Source organism: Schistocerca gregaria, chromosome 4 (assembly GCF_023897955.1).
Source record: "Schistocerca gregaria isolate iqSchGreg1 chromosome 4, iqSchGreg1.2, whole genome shotgun sequence".
In the NCBI taxonomy this organism is placed as follows: Eukaryota; Metazoa; Arthropoda; class Insecta; order Orthoptera; family Acrididae; genus Schistocerca; species Schistocerca gregaria.
The window spans coordinates 400,291,168-400,312,079 of NC_064923.1; the positions used below are offsets into that span (position 1 = coordinate 400,291,168).

At 38.2% G+C, this 20,912-nt stretch overlaps 1 protein-coding gene across 2 annotated transcripts in view; it reads left to right on the top strand.

Annotated features, from left to right (window-relative positions):
• Positions 1-20,912, top strand: part of LOC126268038 (tubulin alpha-1 chain-like) — a 180,979-nt gene that overhangs the window by 106,340 nt on the left and 53,727 nt on the right. For both annotated transcript variants that reach the window (XM_049973463.1, XM_049973462.1), the window contains one exon: positions 13,136-13,423. In XM_049973463.1, coding sequence (XP_049829420.1) covers positions 13,136-13,423 — 288 coding nt within the window. The remainder of the gene's footprint in view (positions 1-13,135; positions 13,424-20,912) is intronic.

Below are 20,912 nucleotides of genomic sequence, written 5' to 3' on the forward strand. Positions count from 1 at the left end.
TTGTTTCTTGTGGCTCACGTCTAGGGTTCTTCTTTCTCTCTCCCCTGTAGAATGTTGACAGATTATTTGTATTTGCAAGTTTGATCTTTTTGTATTAATTCTAATCAAAACAAAGCAAGTTTCAGTTTTTGCTTTGTTGATATATCCTTGAAATCATTTCACAATGTATTTAAATAAAAGTTTTTCTTTGTCATTCACATTTATAAAAAAGATTCTTTTGAGTACTGTTATTTAGATATAATGGGCACCACTTACCCAAATTTGATTACATGTGGCCATACACAACTTCTCTTGCCAAACTACTCCACAGCAACTAACTTACTTTACCTACCGATAGTCCATGGGTTCTTAAATACCGGTACATGGAAAACAACACATTGGTCAAAGATTATTAAATTTCTCTATGGTTACATACCTCTCTGACATTCACAGTCATCAAAATAGTGAAGAGCATTTTTTATAAGAAATATTTAAAAAACTTATGACAGTTAAAAAAGGTTATCTCAAAAAGGCTGACAAAACATCTTGTATTGGAAACTACACTTGGTACATAGAACATGGTATAGTCTGATCAGTTTCATTACACAAGCCCACCAGTCAGAATATGAGCACAAGATTGTTGAATCGTGAATTGAATTGTGTTTTATTCATCATCTCATGACGTACATTTGCAGTCTGTTTCATTTGCATACAGGAGACATGTCAAAAATTTATAATACAGTTGTAATGATTTTTACATTAATAAATAATAGCACTACATTAATAATAATACTATAAGGATATTTCTTGGAGTATGTAACACATTGTATCCAGCTCAAATTTCCAGTTTGTCCAGCATGAATTCATCCACTGAGTAATAACACTTCAGTGTCAGTACTTCATATAGATTTCTTTTAAGCGAACCTAAATTCATCTGCATCAACTTGGCCTCTTTTAATTTATTACAAATTTCCATTCCCATGTATTAAAGTCCCTGGGCATACAGTCTGAGGTGGTGGGTGGGGAGCATAAAATTTTCTTTGTTCCTAGTATTATGTGAATGGACAAAATGGTTTCCCTCAAATAATTCATGTCTGGTGCACAAAAATATATAATCTTATATATGTATAAGGGTGGCAGGGTTAATATTTTAAGTTTTCTAAATAATGGTCAAAATGGTTCTTTGTGATTTGCAGTGCACATGTTTTGAATGATTTTTTTCTGTATTTTTAGTATCTGCACTATGTTTGTCAAGTTGCCCCAAAAACCAGTACCATACCTAATACAGGATTCAAATTAGCTTGTATACGCTACTTTTTTTGTGTCCGTGCCCCTTGCAGTTGATAATATTTGCATTACAAATGTAAATCTGCTGAGTTTCTTTGCTAGGTATTCAATGTGTGCAAGCCAACTCAAATTTTTATTTACATTTAAACCTAAGAATTTGAATGCGTCAACCTGTTCTGTATTTTGGTTGTTGTGTACAATCTTAATCATCTCATATTTTGAATGTTTGGTTCTGAACTGCATCATGTGAGTCTTAGATATGTCTAGATTCAACCCATTTAGCTGAAACTAAATTTCTAAGGTACTGAGGGTACTAATCACAGATTTGGGATTTTTTTCCGACTCCTGATCTTCAACTAAGGCAGAAGTATCATCTGTGAACAGAACTCATGGGGAGCTATATTTAATGGTAGAAAATGGAAATGAGCATACAGCATTGTGGGCCAGGAGTCCTCCATTCGGGGAAGTTTGGCTGCCGAGGGCAAGTACTTATTGCATTCGATGCACATTGGGCAATTTCATGTCAGAGATGGGGATGAAATGATGATGAGGGCAATGCAACAACCAGTCCTTGAGTGGAGAAAATCTCCTGCCACAGCCGGAAATTGAACCTGGGCCCCTTGGTGTGGCATTCCGCCACACTGACCACTCAGCTAACGGGGGCATACTTATCTAATGCTAAGTCATTAACATAGAACAGAAATAGGACTGGGCCTAATATGTAGCCTTGTAGAACACCCTGAGATATTTTTTCCAGTCAGAAAAATAGTATGCACCATTTGAAGAGATGCTAACTCTTTGCTCTCTGTTTGATAAGTAGGATTTAAGCCATTGTAGGGTACTGCCGCTAATGTCATACTTTTCAAGTTTGTAAACAAGCAATGCATTGCTTACAGAATGAAACGCCTTTGTGAGGTCACAGAAAATTTCTGCCACCTTATTTCTCTTGTCTAATGATGTACTTATTTTCTCAATGAAACTGTTTACTGCATCTATGGTGTTTTTCCCCTGCTGAAAACCAAATTGATGTTTTGAATTACAGACTATTTTGCAATGAAGTTTTGGATGTGTGCAACAGCTAATTTTTCAGATATTGTAGATAGGACTGGGAGAATTGAGATGGAACGATAATTTCCCATGATCTTCCTTGATCCCTTCTTGAAGAGTGGTTTGAATTCTGCATATTTTAGTATCTCTGGGAAACAGTCCTCTTTAAAACATTGATTTATTATTTGAGTCAGTGGGTTTACAATTCTATTGTGTGCCATGTTAATAACTTTGGTGGATATTCCATCCCAACCTGCAGATTTTTTTATTTCTTAATGTTAGGATAGCATTGCCTATGTCTCCCATAGAAACTTTTAAGAATTTTGTAAAATTTTCAGAGTTTTCACCTAGGCCAAAGGGATTTACCTTGTTATGATAATCCGTTACATCTACATCAGACTTTGCTACATTTATAAAGAATTCATTAAAGTGCTCCGGTATTTGAGTTGGACTTAGAATATCATTTCCTTCAACATCAGTTTTTGAAATTTCTTCGTTACGGGCTTTAACACCTAGCTCAGATTTAATTACTGACCACACACCCTTTGTCTTATTTTTATGATTTAAGATTAGCCTGTTATTTGCCAGTTGTTTTGCTGACTTCACAATTCTTTTAAATATGATTTTATAGAGTCTAACATATTTAATGAAATTAATATCTTTATTATATTGTAGTTCTCTGTGCAGTTGTCTTTTCCTTATACCAGAAATTTTTATGCCCTGAGTACTCCACTTAAATTTATTTGTTATTTTATTGCTGCAGAGTCTAGGTGGAAATGTTTCATTAAAGACCACAAGAAAACTAGTTAGGAATTTTGCAAAGTTTTCATCACTAGAGTTACCATGATCAAAAGGGCATATTTTCTCTTTCATCTTCTGACTAAATGTTAGCAAGTTTTCTTTGCTTAAGTTCCTGCCCATGTGGGTTCTCATACGTGAAACATTCCTGTCTGTCTGTGCCAGCTCAATGAACAGTGCACAATGATCTGAAATACTTAGATCTATACAAAATTTATACACATCTTCATATACGTAATTACTTAGAACATTGTCAGTACATGTTGTTCATTGTCTCTGGTAGATTCAAATAAATTCAATTTGAAACCATATTCCTTTACTAAGTCAGTGAATCTTGAAGCTATTACAATTTTTTTCTTTTTTTCTCTACAAAGGCCTTCTAGCAAAACTTGAAGTTTAGATAAGGATGGCTCTGTTTTTGACATCACTGGAATTCTGTATATTGAGATTATTGTAACATTTGCTAGTGAGTCCACTATTTCTACACAACAGCTTTCAAACACATATTCTTCATTTAAGTAACTAAAACATTTCCCGCTGTCATAATTTATATCACTATGTAGAAGTGTACATGAGCCTCCATGTGACTTGTTTCTTCTTTTATTTATTTATTTATTTATTTATTTATTTTGATCCAGCATCAACTGATTACAAAAAAGGTTTTTTTTGTTCCAGTCTTCTGGATAAGTCAGAGCCTTACTTACTAGGGTTACATATTATTGGCTGGCACTTTTACCTTCACAAGTTTTTCTAAATTTAGTTGAGAGAACAGAGTTACATATATGGACTATACATAAAAAATTGTTATTGCCATTCTTAGATTAAGGAATATACAATTTGCAACACAGTATTCATATCTGACATTCAAATATTTACAGTTTGTGGCACAGTCTTAAGATCTGAGATTACATATATTTTTAGATAAATGGTCTTCCATCTTACAAGTGTACTAAATCTAGAAACTCATCTATTGAATATACAGGATTGTTTAGGAGCCATAATTTTAATTTCATTTTTAGTTTTGTGATGGGCAATTTGAGATATTAGGATGGAAGCAATTCAGTAGTTTTATGCCTGCATAGAAGAGGCTTTTCTCATAAAGTGTTGTTCTATGAGAGATGATGTGGGGTCTCTCTCTACCTCTAGTGTTGTGATCATGTATTTCTTTATTAAGTGTTTTGTTACTGTTTAGTGTCATAATGATTATCTTCAGCACATACAGGTTATGAACAGTTAGTATTTCAAATTCTTTAAACAAATTTCTGCAGGACTTCCTGGCACATTTCTTTCCCATAATTCTAAGTGTCTTCTTTTGTAAGATAAGTACACTTTTCATATTACCTTTACTGCAGGATCCCCATACCCCTATCCCATAACTTAGATGGAATTCAAATAGTGCAATATATATTTGCCTCAGAGTTGTGATGTTACAAAAAGGTGTCAGTTTTCTTAGGACATACATGGTAGTACATAGCTTTTTGCAAATATCATTCAAATGATCAGACCAGTTGAACTCTGCATCTAGTGTCAGGCCAAGAAATTTGGTGGAGTATTGTTTTTTAATGTATTTGTCACCAATTAAGATTTGTTTATCATGAGTTTTTTGCCTCCCAAGATCAAATTCAATATAGACAGATTTATTTGTGTTTAATTTTATTTTTAATTTTATTTTGTTTTCATTAAAATACTGCATAATTAAGCCTGCTGCAGTATTGGATTCCACTTTGAGCTGTGAATAGCTCGGATTGCAGCTTATTAACATGGTATCATCTGCATATAAGATAGCTGTTGCATGGTTTGCTATGGACTGAATATCATTTACATAAATAATAAAAAGAAGTGGTCCTAATACTGACCCCTGTGGATACCAAAATTTATGTCAGTGGTGTTTGATTTGTATGCTTCCGGTGTAATGCTAATAGACACAAACTGCTTCCTATTTGTCAAGTAGGACCTCATCAGATTATGGGCTGTGCCTCGAATGCCATAGTTCCACAGTTTGTCCAGCAATATGGTCGTATCAACACAGTCATAAATGGCATAAAGTTCATGGTCAAATGCGGACCACTTTATTTGCATTTCGGTGAGCTTTTTTGAAAAGAAAGGCAGGGGTGTAGTACCTGTTGGTAGGGTCTATTGCAAAACTGCGCCAATGGCATTATCGCTAGCGTCTGTGGTTATTGTCAGGGAGGCATCAGGGTGAGGGTAAGACAGGGTAATAGCGTTCACGAAGGCGTACTTAAGCAAGTTGAAGGCTCTCTGCATGGTCTGATCCCATTCTATGTGTCTGTCATCTGTGGTATTCTTTCCCTTTAAGGCCTCAGTGAGAGGGGCTTCAAGAGATGCCGTGGAACGTGGAGTCTAAAAAAAATTACCATTCCAAGGTATCTATGTAACTCTTTATAGGTTTGAGGGAGGGGAAGGTCAAGTATTTGTTCTACTCTACCTGATGTGGGATGAATGCCATCATTATTGACTAAATGTCCCAGGAAAATAACCTCTGGCTTCTCCAGTTGGGATTTGTCATGATTAATCTCAACTCCATGTCGTGCCAATCTATCAAAAACCTTCTGGAGGTGTTGTTTCTATTCCTTGGCAGTTGTGGAGAAGATAATAATGTCGTCTAGGTAAGCATAGCAAAAATTAAGGCCACATAGAATGGTGTCAATGAATCTATGCCATGTCTGGGTGGCAATCTTCAATCCATAAGGCATAAACAAATATTCATATAGTCCAAATGAGGTGGTGATAGCGGTTTTGGTGATACCTTCTGGTTGCATCCGAATCTGATGGTATGCCTTTTGCAGTCTAACACAGAGAAAAAATTGGTACCAAACATGGATTGTGAAAAATCCTGGAGGTGTGGGACAGGGTAGTTATCAAGTATTGTTCTGGCGTTCAAACGCCTATAGTCTCCACAGAGTCGAAAGGAATTGTCCTTTTTGGGAACAACATGTTTTGGGGAAGACCATGCACTGTCCAAGGGGTGGACTATACCCAAGCATAAGAGTTCATTAATACATTCTTTGGCAGCTGTAAGTTTTTTTTGCATTGAGGTGTCGGGGGCGAGATTGAACAGGCGGTCCCTCAGTTGTGTTAAGCCTGTGACAGACACCCGTAGTAATGGCCTTGATTTTGTGAATAGGTGTGGCTGAAATACGTGGAAGGATGCAGGAAGGAGTGATGTTATTGTCGGTGCGCAGTAAGTATGAAAGGGAACTAACCTGAAATACGTTATCACTGAACGGTAGTTCAGTAAAAGCTGCAGTGTTGTCCACGGAGCTGGACTGTGCAACAGCCGGCAGGGTTCCATTGACTATGGTGTTACTGCATGAAGGAATCATTGCGTGTGCATGGGCGGCGTCACTTGTAACAGCTGTCGCCTCTGTGTTTTGATGAAAGGCAGACGGTGAAGTGCAGGATGGAGGGTTGCTGGGCGGGTTTCCGTCTTTGCTGTCCAGGTTGTGGCAGGCACTGCTGTGGCTGTGTGTAAACAGTGGTGCGGTATGCAGGTCCCGTGTAGTTTCATGCATGTTATTACTTTTAATCTTGAACTCCTCTCTAAACCCGCGCAATTCATCAGTCAGTACATCACAACTTTGAAGTAGCTTTGCATTGTCTTCGGACAGTTGGTTGATTCAAGGCGTTGCATAACTAAGTTCACTACGGCAGCTTTGACCTCCTCAGATAGAATAGAAGTAGTCTCTTTGTCTTGTTGACAGGATGTATTCAAGCTGCATTCTGTCGGCGTGAATGTGGAAAATCTCGCCGAAAATTTTTGTTTAAAATCCACTTAGCAGAGGGCAGGTGTATTTAAGTCCAAAGAAAAGCCGTGAGCAGTTAAGAAGTCCAATCCTAATACTTGCTCGTCGATTTCTACTACCAAAAATTTCCATTCATAATTATGTGTATCATCAAAGTAAATGCAAAGTTGCTTTACACCATAAACCTCTAATGAGGAATTGTTGGCTGCTCTGATTTGGTGAGGTGAATGCGTGATTGTAGAAGTGACCATTGAACGTGGAATGACACTCACATTGGTACCAGTGTCCACTAAAAACCATTTCTGAGAAGCTATATCCTGGATATACGAATGTCTGAGAGAATAATTCGGAAATACTAGCCTGTGATCTGTTAGGCGACTTGACGTAACAGTGCGGACCGGAGCGCCTATAGCGGCCCGCTGTGCGTGTTTGGGCACATTGCACAGAGTGAGCAGCAGTTCCTGGCTGTATTACCATAAATGAAGTGATACCAGCAGAGAGGATAAACTTACTGATCCTGTGTTGTTACCAGGTGAAGTACGTCACTTGAAGCTGTGGTATGGGATGGTGAAGGACGGTGTGGAATCTGGTGCTCAGCCAGTGTACTCTCTCTGCCACACAGGGGAGGCATAATATCGAGGGGGGCACATGTAGATAACTTTCTTCTGTTGATTATCTTATATACAGCGTCAGCCAGCAATAATTTCGCTTGTAGAGGTTCCTGATCGTTAAATAGCTTGCGGCAGCTTTGCAACCCAGAAAGAAAGTAAAGCTTCATCTGGCATAGTTTTTCTATCGAAGACTGCTCTGATACATCGCCACAGTTGTGAAGGAGTCGAGTCTTTGAGATGTACATCTTGCAGTATGTATAAAACAGACTCTTCCATAGTCTTAGCTAGACGTCCACAGGTCTGTTGTTTTGACAGTGCGTAACGATTTGCGGGGACCTGTACCCACTCAGCATGTTCCTCTTGCCATTATTAAGCGCAATAAATTTAGCACTGTCTGAATCAATGTTTAGGGCGGTGAATATAGTCTTTGCCAAAATAAACCATGTATGCAGATTGTCCATCGTGAACCTTAGTAATTTAGGAATTTCTCACCCTTGTGTTGTGAATGTAACAGATTTGATAGTACAGCGGATGGGAGTGACAGAGTGCTTATGAAGCTGTCACTCGCGGCGGCTGATTTAAACACGGCTGGTGCGGGAGGCGTGTCACGCGCAGCCGGGGCTGCGGAAACAATCGGTGTGGGACAACTGTCCAATCAGTAATTGTTGTCACTGAAATTTGTATCCATCTGTTTTTGTAGTGAGTCTTCTAGTGGGTGGGGAGTGAATGTGTCCAAAACCGATTCATCAGCAATATATGGGAAGCTCCAAGTAATCTGTGGGCTCAAAAAAGTCTGTGAGGTTCATAGTGTTGGGACACTGTTGCACACTACATGTCACAGCAGGTTGTACATACGAAGCACTGTGAGTCACAAATTTAGGCACAGCACTCATGATTGGTTTGTTATAGACGAACATAGAAAAAGATTTCATAGCAGGTGACATCACTGATGACGTTGAAAGAGTCCACAACAGCATTGTTGATGATGGAGAAAACTCCACAGCATTGTACTTATCTTCCAATTTTATCCCAGTTGTTGGTGGCGTTGTGCATAGGAAACCATGGAAAGGCATTGTAGAGACACCATTAGTATCATGTTGTAGGCCAAAAGGAGCAGAAGGTAAGCGATGTGGAGATGTCGAAGTAAATGGACACATTGTCGAATCGGACGTATGTTGCGCGTCGAAGGTCACCACTATGGCGTGTGTTATACTTATAACACAGAAAACATCATTTACTTTCACTATGTAATATTTTTATTGGCACAAGATAAATCAAAAAACAAAGAAATAGTTTTTGACAATCACAGTAACAGTCATGATGAATGTCTCACACCAACTAGTCAACAAACAAAGTAAGTAAAACATAGTACAAAAAAGCAAAGGGGGCATTCCATTTCAAATCAACTAACAGTCTGAACCTTGATATCTCAGATTTGGATGAACTTTTTTTTCAGGTAATGTATCTACTAAAACTAGTTTAAATTTGAAATTTCAAATTTTTCTGATCTTTGGTTTTTGAGTTTCAAGGGTTTAAAAATTTAAAAAAACGTGCATTTTTGGTCAATCGATGAATGTTTTAAAATGCTGTAGCTCAAAAACTATACAACCTAGAGAGCTCAAACTTGCACCATTGCTTTCCACTATAAATTCCCTTCAATTTGGTATGCAACATGACTATTCTAGCTAAATTTGAAAATTTTAAACTATTCCAAAAAAACATTTTTTGAAATTTCCAAAATACATACCATTGGATCTTTTTAATAAAAACTGTATGTGTTGTCCTGTCTATCTGACAGATGGGATCTCAATGGGTTATTGTATAAAATAATATTTTACTACCGTGATACGCAAAACTGAGGTGAAAAGCAGACTATTTCTACACTATGAATACTAAGGTAAGCCTATGTAATTCTAACAAACTTAAATTATTATGTTAGCCTTTTATGCAACATTACCCTCTTATTGTTTGTTAATTCATTAAATGATATTTTAATGCAAGAATAAAATATAGATAAAAAATTAATAACTTAAGAATCTGAAGGTTTTGTGTGACACTCACTTTCTTTTTTTTATAAAAAAGACATGAGGTTTTCGTATAGGGTAAAGGCTCTAGTTTTGGCCACTACCCCACTTATTGCAACCTTGATGTAATGGGGAAGCTACACTGCATCCTTTCATCATATATTATAAATGGGAGGGAAAACTAAAACATCTGCAGTATGTCTTGATATCAGATTGCCTGAAACATAATTCAGTCACTTTCTATGTATTCCAGAAAAAACTCCTAGAAATCATACACCAAAACTTGCCTTTTGCACTTAAAAAGATTACTTACTTTTCTGATGGCAGCACTGCACAATACAAAAATAAGAAAAATTCCCTTAATATGTGTTTGAATAAAACTGATTTTGAACTTGAGGCAGAGTGGGAGTTCTTTGCAACATCCCATGGCAAGAGTTCATGTGATGGCCTTGGTGGAACTGTTAAGTGGCTAGCTGCTAAAGCCAGTTTACACAGGCCATATGACCAACAAATCTTAACACCCAAATAACTTCATGTATTTGCCATTGAAAACATAAAAAAGTTTGACTTTGAATATTGCACAACAGAGGACTATGAACTGACCAAAGAATAACTACTTCCTCTGTTTAGTGATTCAAAAGCGGTTATGGGAACACAAAAGTTTCACTCATATAAACCGTGCACAGAGAATCAAATTACTGTCAAGCCTTATCATTTTAGTCTGGATGAGTCTCTTGAATATGTGACAACACTGAACCAAATAACACTGTCACATACTGCTGGTTTTGTGACAGTAGCATGTGACGACTTTTGGTGACTAGGATGCATTGAAGAAAAACACAATGACATGTACCGAATACATTTTTTACACCCAAAGGGTCCAGCACAGTCTTTTTACTATCCACAACCACAAGATATATTAGATGTCCCAGGAAATACTCTTTTACAAACAGCGAATCCAACAACAGCTATGGAAAGAACCAACACTTTAAGTGCTAAAGAAATGAAGTTGTCTTCTCTTGCTTTGGAAAAATATCTTAAAAGATTATAAAAGAAGCACATTTAAATTATGTTACACCTACCCTCACTATAGACTAAGTTTTATAGATACCATGTGTATTAACTTTGTAAATACCAATTGGTATTAGAAATACAGTTCTATCCATCCAGATATCAACAAGTTAATCTTTTTCCCAAGTGAAATTACTTAGATGCCAATTTCTAATATAAGGAACTTGTAAATGATTACAAATAACACTGGAAAACCAAGAAAAACAAAATCTCTGTCCATTTACAACTAGGGATGAAGGTGAGTGGCTTTATTCAAAATTTTAACTTGTAGCATGTATATTGCCAATTAAAATGTGTTCACTTCCTTCTGATGCATGATTAAAAGAATCATGAACATTAAATTAAAACAACACTATATCATTTAATGAATTAACAAACAAGAAGAGGGTAATGTAGCATGAAGAGGCTAACAAAATAATTTAAGTTTGTTAGAATTAGATAGGCCTACCTTAGTATTCATAGCCTAGAAATAGTCTGCTTTTCACCTCACTTGTGTGTATTGTGGTAGTAAAATATTATTTTATACAAGAACCCATTGAGATCCCATCTTGAAATTTTGCATGCATTTAGTCAGTTAGACTGGACATCACATATAATTTTTATAAAGAAATCCAAGGGTACGTATTTTGTAAATTTCAAAACATGTTTTTTTTGGAATAGTTTAAAATTTTCAGATTTAGGTAGCATAGTCATGTTACATATCTAATTGAAGGGAATTTTTAGAGGAAAATAATGGTGCAATTTTGAGCTCTCTAGGTTGTATAGTATTTGAGCTACAGCATTTTAAAATAATCAGCTATTGATCAAAAACGGAGGTTTTTTGATTTTTAAACCCTTGAAACTCAAAAACCATAGATCAGAAAAATTTGAAATTTCAAATTTAAACTAGTGTTATTGGGTACATTATCTGAAAAAAAAATTCATCCAAATCTGAGAGGTCATGGTTCAAATCATGTAATACAATTGGTTGATTTGACATGGAATGACTGAAAGATATTAATATTTTCTGGCAGTTCTGCCACAGACGACAAAAGTTAGTGCACCATCAAATCACCACTACTGTACAGTGATGCAGCCAGATAGTTTAATAAATCTATTTTAATTATGTCCATAAAATTGAAACTACAGATATGAATCATCATATTTAATAAGTATCTTCAGTACTTTCCTCTCTGCCCTCTGAATTTGGCTTCTATGATGCATCACCTAGCACCTTTTTGTCTAGTCTCCAATATATTAACCATTTCCTAGTGTCTATTATTGTAAATAGCTAACAAACAGTGAAATTAAGCTTCTGGTTTGGCTGACAGGCTACAACTAATGGCTGGCTCTTGGCCTAACTGAATCAAAAGGTACTATTATACAGAAATAATGAAAATGCATGTTAATGATCCAGATGTAAGCTGTTGGTAGTAAGCCCAAATATGAAACTGGAAAATCAATAGTGAGAAAGGTTTATATTCTTTAAAAATGTCTCTAATCAGTATTTTTATATTTCTCCACCTGTTTCTCCTGACACTTTCTTCATGACATTAAGAAAAGAATCAGTGGTCCCAATTACAAATATAAAGCACATAAGTATTATCATGATACGTTAACTGAGAAAATGTGTTGTTTTTGTACATTACATGCCATATTCCTCATTAAAGCAAGATAGCATGAACACAATCATGAAATAAAGGAGGTAACCTGCTAGCATATTTTACTCTTATTATCACCCCACTATCAAATACACTTTGTTGATCTGCAGTAGGCAGGAATTATGGCTGGGTTGTAACTGTTTTCTTTTTCAAATAATGTTTAATTACATGAATCTCTGTTGCTCATCCTGGGAATCTGCATTATGAAAAGGATTATACAGAAGAGGAGCTGAGTCACAAACAAGCACCCCACACATACCTGACTACTGTTCTGGCTGCTGAGGCTGGGCTGCACACAGCAGCTACACCTAATAGAAAAAGCAATCTGTTTGTGATGGGGGTAATGGAAAAGGAGAGAAGTAGAGACGGGAAAAAGACTAGTGGGTGCATTAGTGAATTTTGAGGGAGGGGGGTTATAGGAACATAGGATGCATTGCAGAGTTCCCACCTGTGCAATTCTGTAAAGGTGAAGGATCTAGAAACACATTGTGTTGGGCTGATGTTCGGCAACTGGGTGGTCCAGCTGTATTGGCCGCCAATTGTTGGTGGCCTTTTATGTGGACAGACAGCTTGTTGGACATCAAGCCCAGATAGAAAGCAAATTTTTTAATCTTTCAGTTGCCTATCTGCTTACCTTCTTTGTTATTTTTCAGTTTATTTTCAGGTAAAATATAATCCACCATCAGTTTTCATAGATCTTTTAATGGACTTATAATTGACCTTTTGCTCTTGTTTTCTTTTGTACATTAAGATGTACATACATTCATACATAAAGGGCTGTTATCTTGTTGGACCTGTTGTGTCTTTTAATATGTTAGATTAATTTTTACTGCATATTAATTAAACTTAATTAGTTTTATAATGTTTTTTGACTCACATGTTTTTTCAAAGTTTGTATAACAAACTGATTTCAGACCAACCTGGTGCCATACCCACGTATCCACTTTCCACTAACAGCATATGCACCTGTACTGTGTACTCGTAAGTCATTCCATGGTGGAATGACAGTTCCTGAGATAACTGCAGAGTGTTTTGAGCCTGACAACCAGATGGTTAAATGCAATCCTCGCAATGGAAAATACATGGCATGCTGCTTGCTCTATAGAGGGGATGTTGTACCCAAGGATGTGAATGCTTCTATTGAAATGCTCAAATCAAGGACTGGTATTCAGTTTGTTAAATGGAGCCCAACTGGATTCAAGGTATGTACAATTTCAATCATTCGGCTGTCCTTTACCTAATTATAGAGAAACACATCATGTTTGTTTTGGTGTGGCAGTGGAACAGAATGTATTGTAGAGAGCAGTGATTTTAGCTGAAGCACCTGCACCACATTAATGAGAAATGAAAAAATCTTCAACCATAAGGCCAGCTGTTTGCCACTGAGATTGGCGACTGTTATGATAAAAGAAGTGTTGAAAAACCACCCAGACAGAACCCAAGTAGCATTACATTTGTTCATATACACATGACTTGGTATGATTTGTTCTTTGCTTTCCTAACTTTCTGTGGGAACTTTATTGGATCCTGTATTCAACCTTTTAATGTCTTCATTGACTTAGTGGAAGCCACCATGAAGTATTAACAACCAATTAACAAAGAGGGCTTGCATGACACCATTGCTATCAATAAATGTGGAAAATAATAGCAATAGAAGAAAAGCTGCTTGCCAGAATATGGTTTTGATTGTGAAAAGACAGTGCAGCAGCTTTTCAAAATATATCAGCCTACTTACAACATTCGGGAGGACAATGGTTCAATCCTGCGTCCGGCCATCCTGATTTAGGTTTTCTGTTATTTCCCTAAATTTCTCCAGGCAAATGGCGGGATGGTTCCTTTGAAAGGGAATGGCTGACATCCTTCCCCATTGTTCCTTAATCTGATGAGACCGATGATCTCACTGTCTGGTCTCCTCGCCCAAACAACCCAACCCCCAACAAGAAACTGTGAGATATTTCATGGCACTTAAAAATCAGTGAAGCATATAAAGAATATAACTTGTTTAATATCTTGAGGAAGGCACTATTTTAATATGGTTGCTCAATGTCCTGATCTATAGTAAAGGAGTTTATGTCACACAGAGCCATCACGGAGACTTCTAGAGATTACCTCTAAGAGAAATGGGCACATAAAAGGGTCAATGATATCCAACACATAATAAAAAGGCTACACGGTGACCTGGTAAAGAGGATTATTAATTCACATTATACTTGAAAGTTCTGAGTAGAATACATATAATGGAAGAATTAAAAGTAGTTACTCATTTGTAACTGAGTTATTGAGTAGGTGGTACACGTATAACTACGATGGAATACATTGCTGGGCATTCAGATAATGTCCTTCCCCAGAGTTATTTAACATAAAACACACATAAATTTTTAATTACCTCCTCAAACAAATAAATAAATAAAGCTGTTTTGTCCAAAGGTATATGTCTGGAGTCTTGATACCCAAAGAAATACTCACATCATAGTGCACCATGTTGGTAGAGGAGCCAAAACAAAATGGTGTGGACTGTTGACAAAGTGGTGTATCTGTGTTGATGTGTTGCTTGCTTTTGAAGGGGAATAAAGATGGAACAATCAATGAAAAGTTGGTAGAAGTGTACAACAACAATACACCATTGTAAGAAACAATGGTTGGGTCGTGCAGCTGCTTCCCAAGTGGCCACAGAAGCCTGAATGATGTACAATAAAGTGACAGACAATCTCTTTGTGAAGAGCTGAAAGTTTCAAAGGAAATGGAGGCCCTGGTGCATTGCAGACCACTGTATCACAATCAGGGCAATAGTGGAGAAATTCAAAATCAGTCATGGATCACATTTCAACATCTTGCAGACGTTATGAATAAAGTCAAAATTGCCAATCACTTGCTTCTGTGATTGAGCATGCCCTAAAGTTCACTGAGGCAAGATAGTATCGGAAATTTTGCTAATGGGTCAGGCAAATCCAGATAATGTTTTTACTCACCTAATCACCATGGATAGTGGGTAGCATCACTGTCTCTAGATCATGAGATCCTGGGTTCAATTCCTGGCCAAGTGAGTAATACTCTTTTCTTGATGGACAGGTGCTTGTGTTGTCTCAATAATTTCATTTCCTCTTCATTGATACACAAATCATCAAAATGGCATCATATAAAAGGGCTTGGACCAGGCAGCCAAACAACATCAGACAGGCTACAAAATGCCATATGATCATTTCATTTTTAGCATGGATGGGTCCAGCTGTATCATTATGACCCTAAGACAAAATAGTAAAGCAATCAGTTGAAACACTTGGATTTACCACCACTAAAAGTGGTAAAGATCAGCAATCATGGACCACTGTGGTGTACTAACAGATTATGCTCTTAACAATCAAACCATCGCAGGAGCATACTGCCAAAATATCCTGACAAGATAGCTGGAGGATGTGAAGATGAAGTTTCTCAAGAAGCTATTCAGTGTGTGTTTCTGCTCCATGACAATACCCAGAAGAATATAGAAGAATTACAGAAACCGTGTTTGTGATTTTGTAGTGAGTTGTTTGAATGTGGGAGCTCTCTTACAGCATTTGCCCCTCTGCATTCAGAAAAGAAGTTGGTGGTCAGATACATGGCACTACACTGCAGGAGCACAACATCAGAGAAAACAAGTCAGCAATCAGGAAATTTAGAAAAGAAGGCAACTGTTACTACAGGGAACAAGTAAAGACTAGGCATCTCAGAAAATATCAGTTCCTTAAAATTAACCCACAACAAAAAAAACACCTCACAGGAAGAGGCAGTTTGAGACATTGTTCTATTCCTGATTGTGTGGCATGTGGTACCAACAAATTCCATAAAATGGCTTATCATCCCTAGAGTAATGGGCTAATGAAGCAGTGCCACCAGACCCTCAAAGCTGCACTGATGTCCTACTGGCTCCTGATCAGAAGCACTCCTCTGATGTCCTCCCCATATGCACCTCTTTTGAAGATGACCTCAACTCCTTATTGGTTGAGCTTCTATATGGCGAGCCACTGGTCCTCCCCACTGGGTTTGTCATGAAGTGCATCTGGCCACACTCCCCGCCCTTCTTGAAGAGTCCGCTCTCACCTCGTTCAAATACACATTCCTCCTCCCCACCCTCACTCCATGCCTCATGTATTCATTCATAAAAACTTGCCTCATTGTGGGTTCATCATGTTCTGAGATGTTTCTGTCCATGTGACTTTACAATCCCCATGTACGGGTCTTTACGAAGTACTTGGCCGAACAGACTACATTATAGGCAGCTGTCTGCACTGCAAACATCAGATTATCTCCATCAACAGGATGAAATATCCTTGGACACTAAATGATGATTCTGCTCCCACTCATGCTCTGGACAAGCCCCCTTCCAGTGGTGATTCCTCCCCCTAGTGTCACAGTCTACAGACGTCTGCTTATGAGTCTCCCAGTGCAAGTGCTGCATGTAATATGTTTACCTCTCTTATCTTCAGATGACAGGATCCTCACATAGTCCTCCCCAGGTGTGCCCTCCTCCTTAATTCTCTGAGAAAAATGTCTTCACTTCAACTGCCTGACATCAAGTCATTGCCCCCTATGCCTGCCAGTGTCATCATATTCTCCATCAACATTACACCATATCACATCAATGATCTATCACTTCAACTGTGTGATAGTGTGCTCCTCATCCTGCATGCTGCCCCACACTGCTTGGAGGATCCATCCACTAACCGCATCTTTCTCCTTTGATCCTACCACATTCGCCCTTACAACATGTCTGCATCCATTAACACCACCAGCTGCCTTACCATTTTTATTCCTCTCCTCCAGCAACCTTCCCTGGTTTGCAGCCAATCAGTTCCTGTTTCCCACATTGGCAACCCTTCTGCCTTCCTCCTCATTGGCTCCAGGACTACACGGTTTGTATTATCTTTGTAGAACCTCTACCTACCTTCAGAAACGGTCCAGTCATTTTTCCCGTCAAGACTGTCATGTCACTACTGATCACTGCACCATTGTGGTTCCTGACCGACTGTCATTGCCACCATCAGATGCTCCTTCACCTCTGGACCTCCCCTGTGCTCTCCACTGCCAGTGGGTGGAGGGATAATCTGCAGCAGCTTTTGGGCTTTTCACACTCTCATTGGGGAATTCTCTTTCAACTTCATTTAGCTAACTTTCTGTATATGTCTAGCGTGTGCACACTCTTGTTGTTTGTGTATTATCAATTCAACATATAAAACATTTTTTGCACTTACTATCAATTCATATTGTCCCCGATGAGTATAAGTTGTGAATTCCAAAACTCTAATGTTTGTATTAAACAATTCTTATGTTGGCAATGTATAAGAAGCTGATCATTATCTGAGTAAAGTAAATTTAACACTATAAGAGAAGAAGCAATACTTTTTTAAAAATATTTTTCTCCTTGAGTAAATATATAAAATAATTTAAAAGTAATTCTAGTAATTCGTAGTATAAATAGATTCCCACTAATTATAAACTGCAGTTAGTTTACTGACAAAGGCAGAAGTGACTACACCTGGCTGTTGACTCATACCACATCCCAGACAACCTCCCTTCACATGCAGATTTTCAGAACACCATGTTTCAGTGAATGAATAAAACCATTGGATGTTTGTTTTGATTTTGCACTATACAACTTTATATATGCTCATTGGTGGTACCTCATCGTGAGTATGTTCAGATACCAGCAATATGAAGCCTCAAACAGCAGACACTCTGTAAGATGAATCACAATCAAGTATAAGAGTATTCCAAAAAATGTCCAACTCTGTACCACACATTTAAATGGTATACATTAACAAAAGACAAGCATATTGTAGAAACATAATCTATACAAACTATCACTGTTGTCTAGTCTTGAATATATTAATCAGCTACTTCAACAAGGCTATGACTTTCTAAAATCATGCATGAAATGCAGTCAATTCTGTCTGACATTTTGTCCACTGCATCTAGAATAGCTTTTCATTGCCCCCAATCTCAGCAGTATCCTTGTCAGAACCTATACTACTTCTGCACCCATTTCCCTAGCCCATGCCTCCTACCCCTGTGACCACCCGAACTTAAGACTTGCCCTAAGCAGCAACCTGCCGCCACCTATGCCAGCCCTGTAACTGGCAAAGCATATACTATCATAGGGAGAGCAACTTGTGAAATGATATGTTTCATGTACCAACTGTTATGTGAACACTGTTTGGCCTGTTACACTGGCTTGACCACAACCAAGTTATCAGATAGGCAGAGGGTGTATACTGGCAACACACAATATTCTGTTGCAGAGCAAGCTCATGAAAGTCATGTCCTCAATGCCTGTTTCACCACAGGTGCCATCTGGATTCTTTCCTCAGACACCAGTTCCTCAGAGCTTTGCAGATGGGAACTTGTGTAATGACGTGTTTGGTTCTCACCACCCACCTGGCCTTGCTTTACTTTTATTTCTTTGGTCTCAACATACATTCTCTGTAACTATTTATTTCTTCACTCCCTTTTAGTTTTCTTTTATTTCCTGACCTGTGTATTTTTCCCCATCCCTCACCTCTACCACATACCATGCACTTAGTTTTCCACTTTTACTAGCTGTTGCAAAATGTTTTGTCAATAATCTCTGATTTGATTATCACCCTATCTTCCACCTTTAAGCTCTCACTTTTTTTAATCTCATCTGGTGCCATCCCCAAAAATTGGTGTTCCTTTCTCATCCCATCCAGGAAGTCTTCCCTGACGTGGTGTTCTGGGTGACTTTTCAAATTCTCCCCATTTCCTGAATCTTACCAGTCCTTTTCCTTCACCCCTTTTCCTTCCCCTTCAGTCCTTCTTCCAGAAGAAGGAGCCACTGGCTCTGAAAGCTCACAGATTTCAGTACCTTTGTAAGTGGGTTCTCCTGCCACCACTGGTGAGTAGATTTTCTATCTATCAAATTATATTAAACTATCACTATGTTATTTATGCTAAATATAATCATATAAATTTAAAAAAGTTACTACTTTGAAAACAGTTTTTGTCTTATCAGTAGTAGCTGATGTTTATTTCCTATTTTTAGCTTATTATTTACTTGATAATACTGGTATTTTCAAAAGAAAATAGTTACCTGTCAGTAAGTTTAAATTACCAGATAATGTTTACAGTAACTGACTTCTCAAAAAGCTTTACAGTAAATATTGCTGCTTGCTATATAGCTAACAGCAGTTTTCAATCCTTAACACTAGATACTCAGATACACTAATGGCCATTAAAATTGCTACACCAAGAAGAAATGCAGATGATATAGTATACTACAACTGACATGTGATTACATTTTCATGCAGTTTAGGTCCATAGATCCTGAGAAATCAGTACCCAGAACAACCACCTCTGGCCATAATAACAGCCTTGATACGACTGGGCATTGAGTCAAACAGAACTTGGATGGCATGTATAGGTACAGCTGCCCAAGCAGCTTCAACACAGTACCACAGTTCATCAAGAGTAGTGACTGGCATATTGTGACGAGCCAGTTGCTCGGCCACCATTGAACAGACGCTTTCAATTGGTGAGAGATCTGGAGAATGTGCTGGTCAGGGCAGCAGTCGAACATTTTCTGTATCCAGAAAGGCCCACACAGGACCTGCAACATGCAGTCATGTATCATCCTGCTGAAATGTAGGGTTTTGCAGGGATCGAATGAAGGGTAGAGCCACATCTGAAATGTAACATCCATTGTTCGAAGTGCCTTCAGTGCGAACAAGAGGTGACCAAGACGTGTAACCAATGGCACCCTATACTATCATGCCGGGTGATACGCCAGTATGGCGATGATGAATACATGCTTCCAATGTGCATACACCGCAATGTCGCCAAACACGGATGCGATCATCGTGATGCTCCAAACAGAACCTGGATTCATCCGAATAAATGACGTTTTGCCATTTAGGCACCCAGGTTCATCGTTGAGTACACCATCGCAGGCACTCCTGTCTGTATTGCAGCATGAAGGGTAACCACAGCCTTGGTCTCTGAGATGATAGTCCATGCTGCTGTAGACATCATCAAACTGTTCATGCAGATAGTTGTTGTCTTGCAAATGTCCCCATCTGTTGACTCAGGGATTGAGACGTGGCTGCACGATCCATTACCTCCATGTGGATAAAATGCCTGTCATCTCAACAGTGATACGAAGCCACTGGGATCCAGCACGGCGTTCCGTATTACCCTCCTGAACCCATCCATTCTATATTCTGCTAACAGTCATTGGATCTCAACCAATGCAAGCAGCCATGTCATGATACGATAAACCGCAATCACAATAGGCTACAATCCAACCTTTATCAAAGTCGGAAATGTGATGGTCCGCATTTCTCCTCCTTACACGAGGCATCACAACAACATTTCACCAGGCCATGCCGGTCAACTGGTGTTTGTGTATGAGAAATCAATTGGAAACTTTCCTCATGTCAGCACATTGTAGGTGTCGCCACTGACACCAACCCTGTGTGAATGCTCTGAAAAGCTAATCATTTGCATATCACAGCATCTTGTTCCTGTCAGTTAAATTTCGCATCTGTAGCACTTAATCTTCTTGGTGTAGCGATTTTAATGGCCATTAGTGTAATTTATAGGAAGAGTAGCTTAAGGGTATGTTTTTAGTTTTCTTTTGAACTGATTGGGAAACACAGTATCTTGCATCATGCTAGGTGGGAGTTTGTTAAATATCTTTCC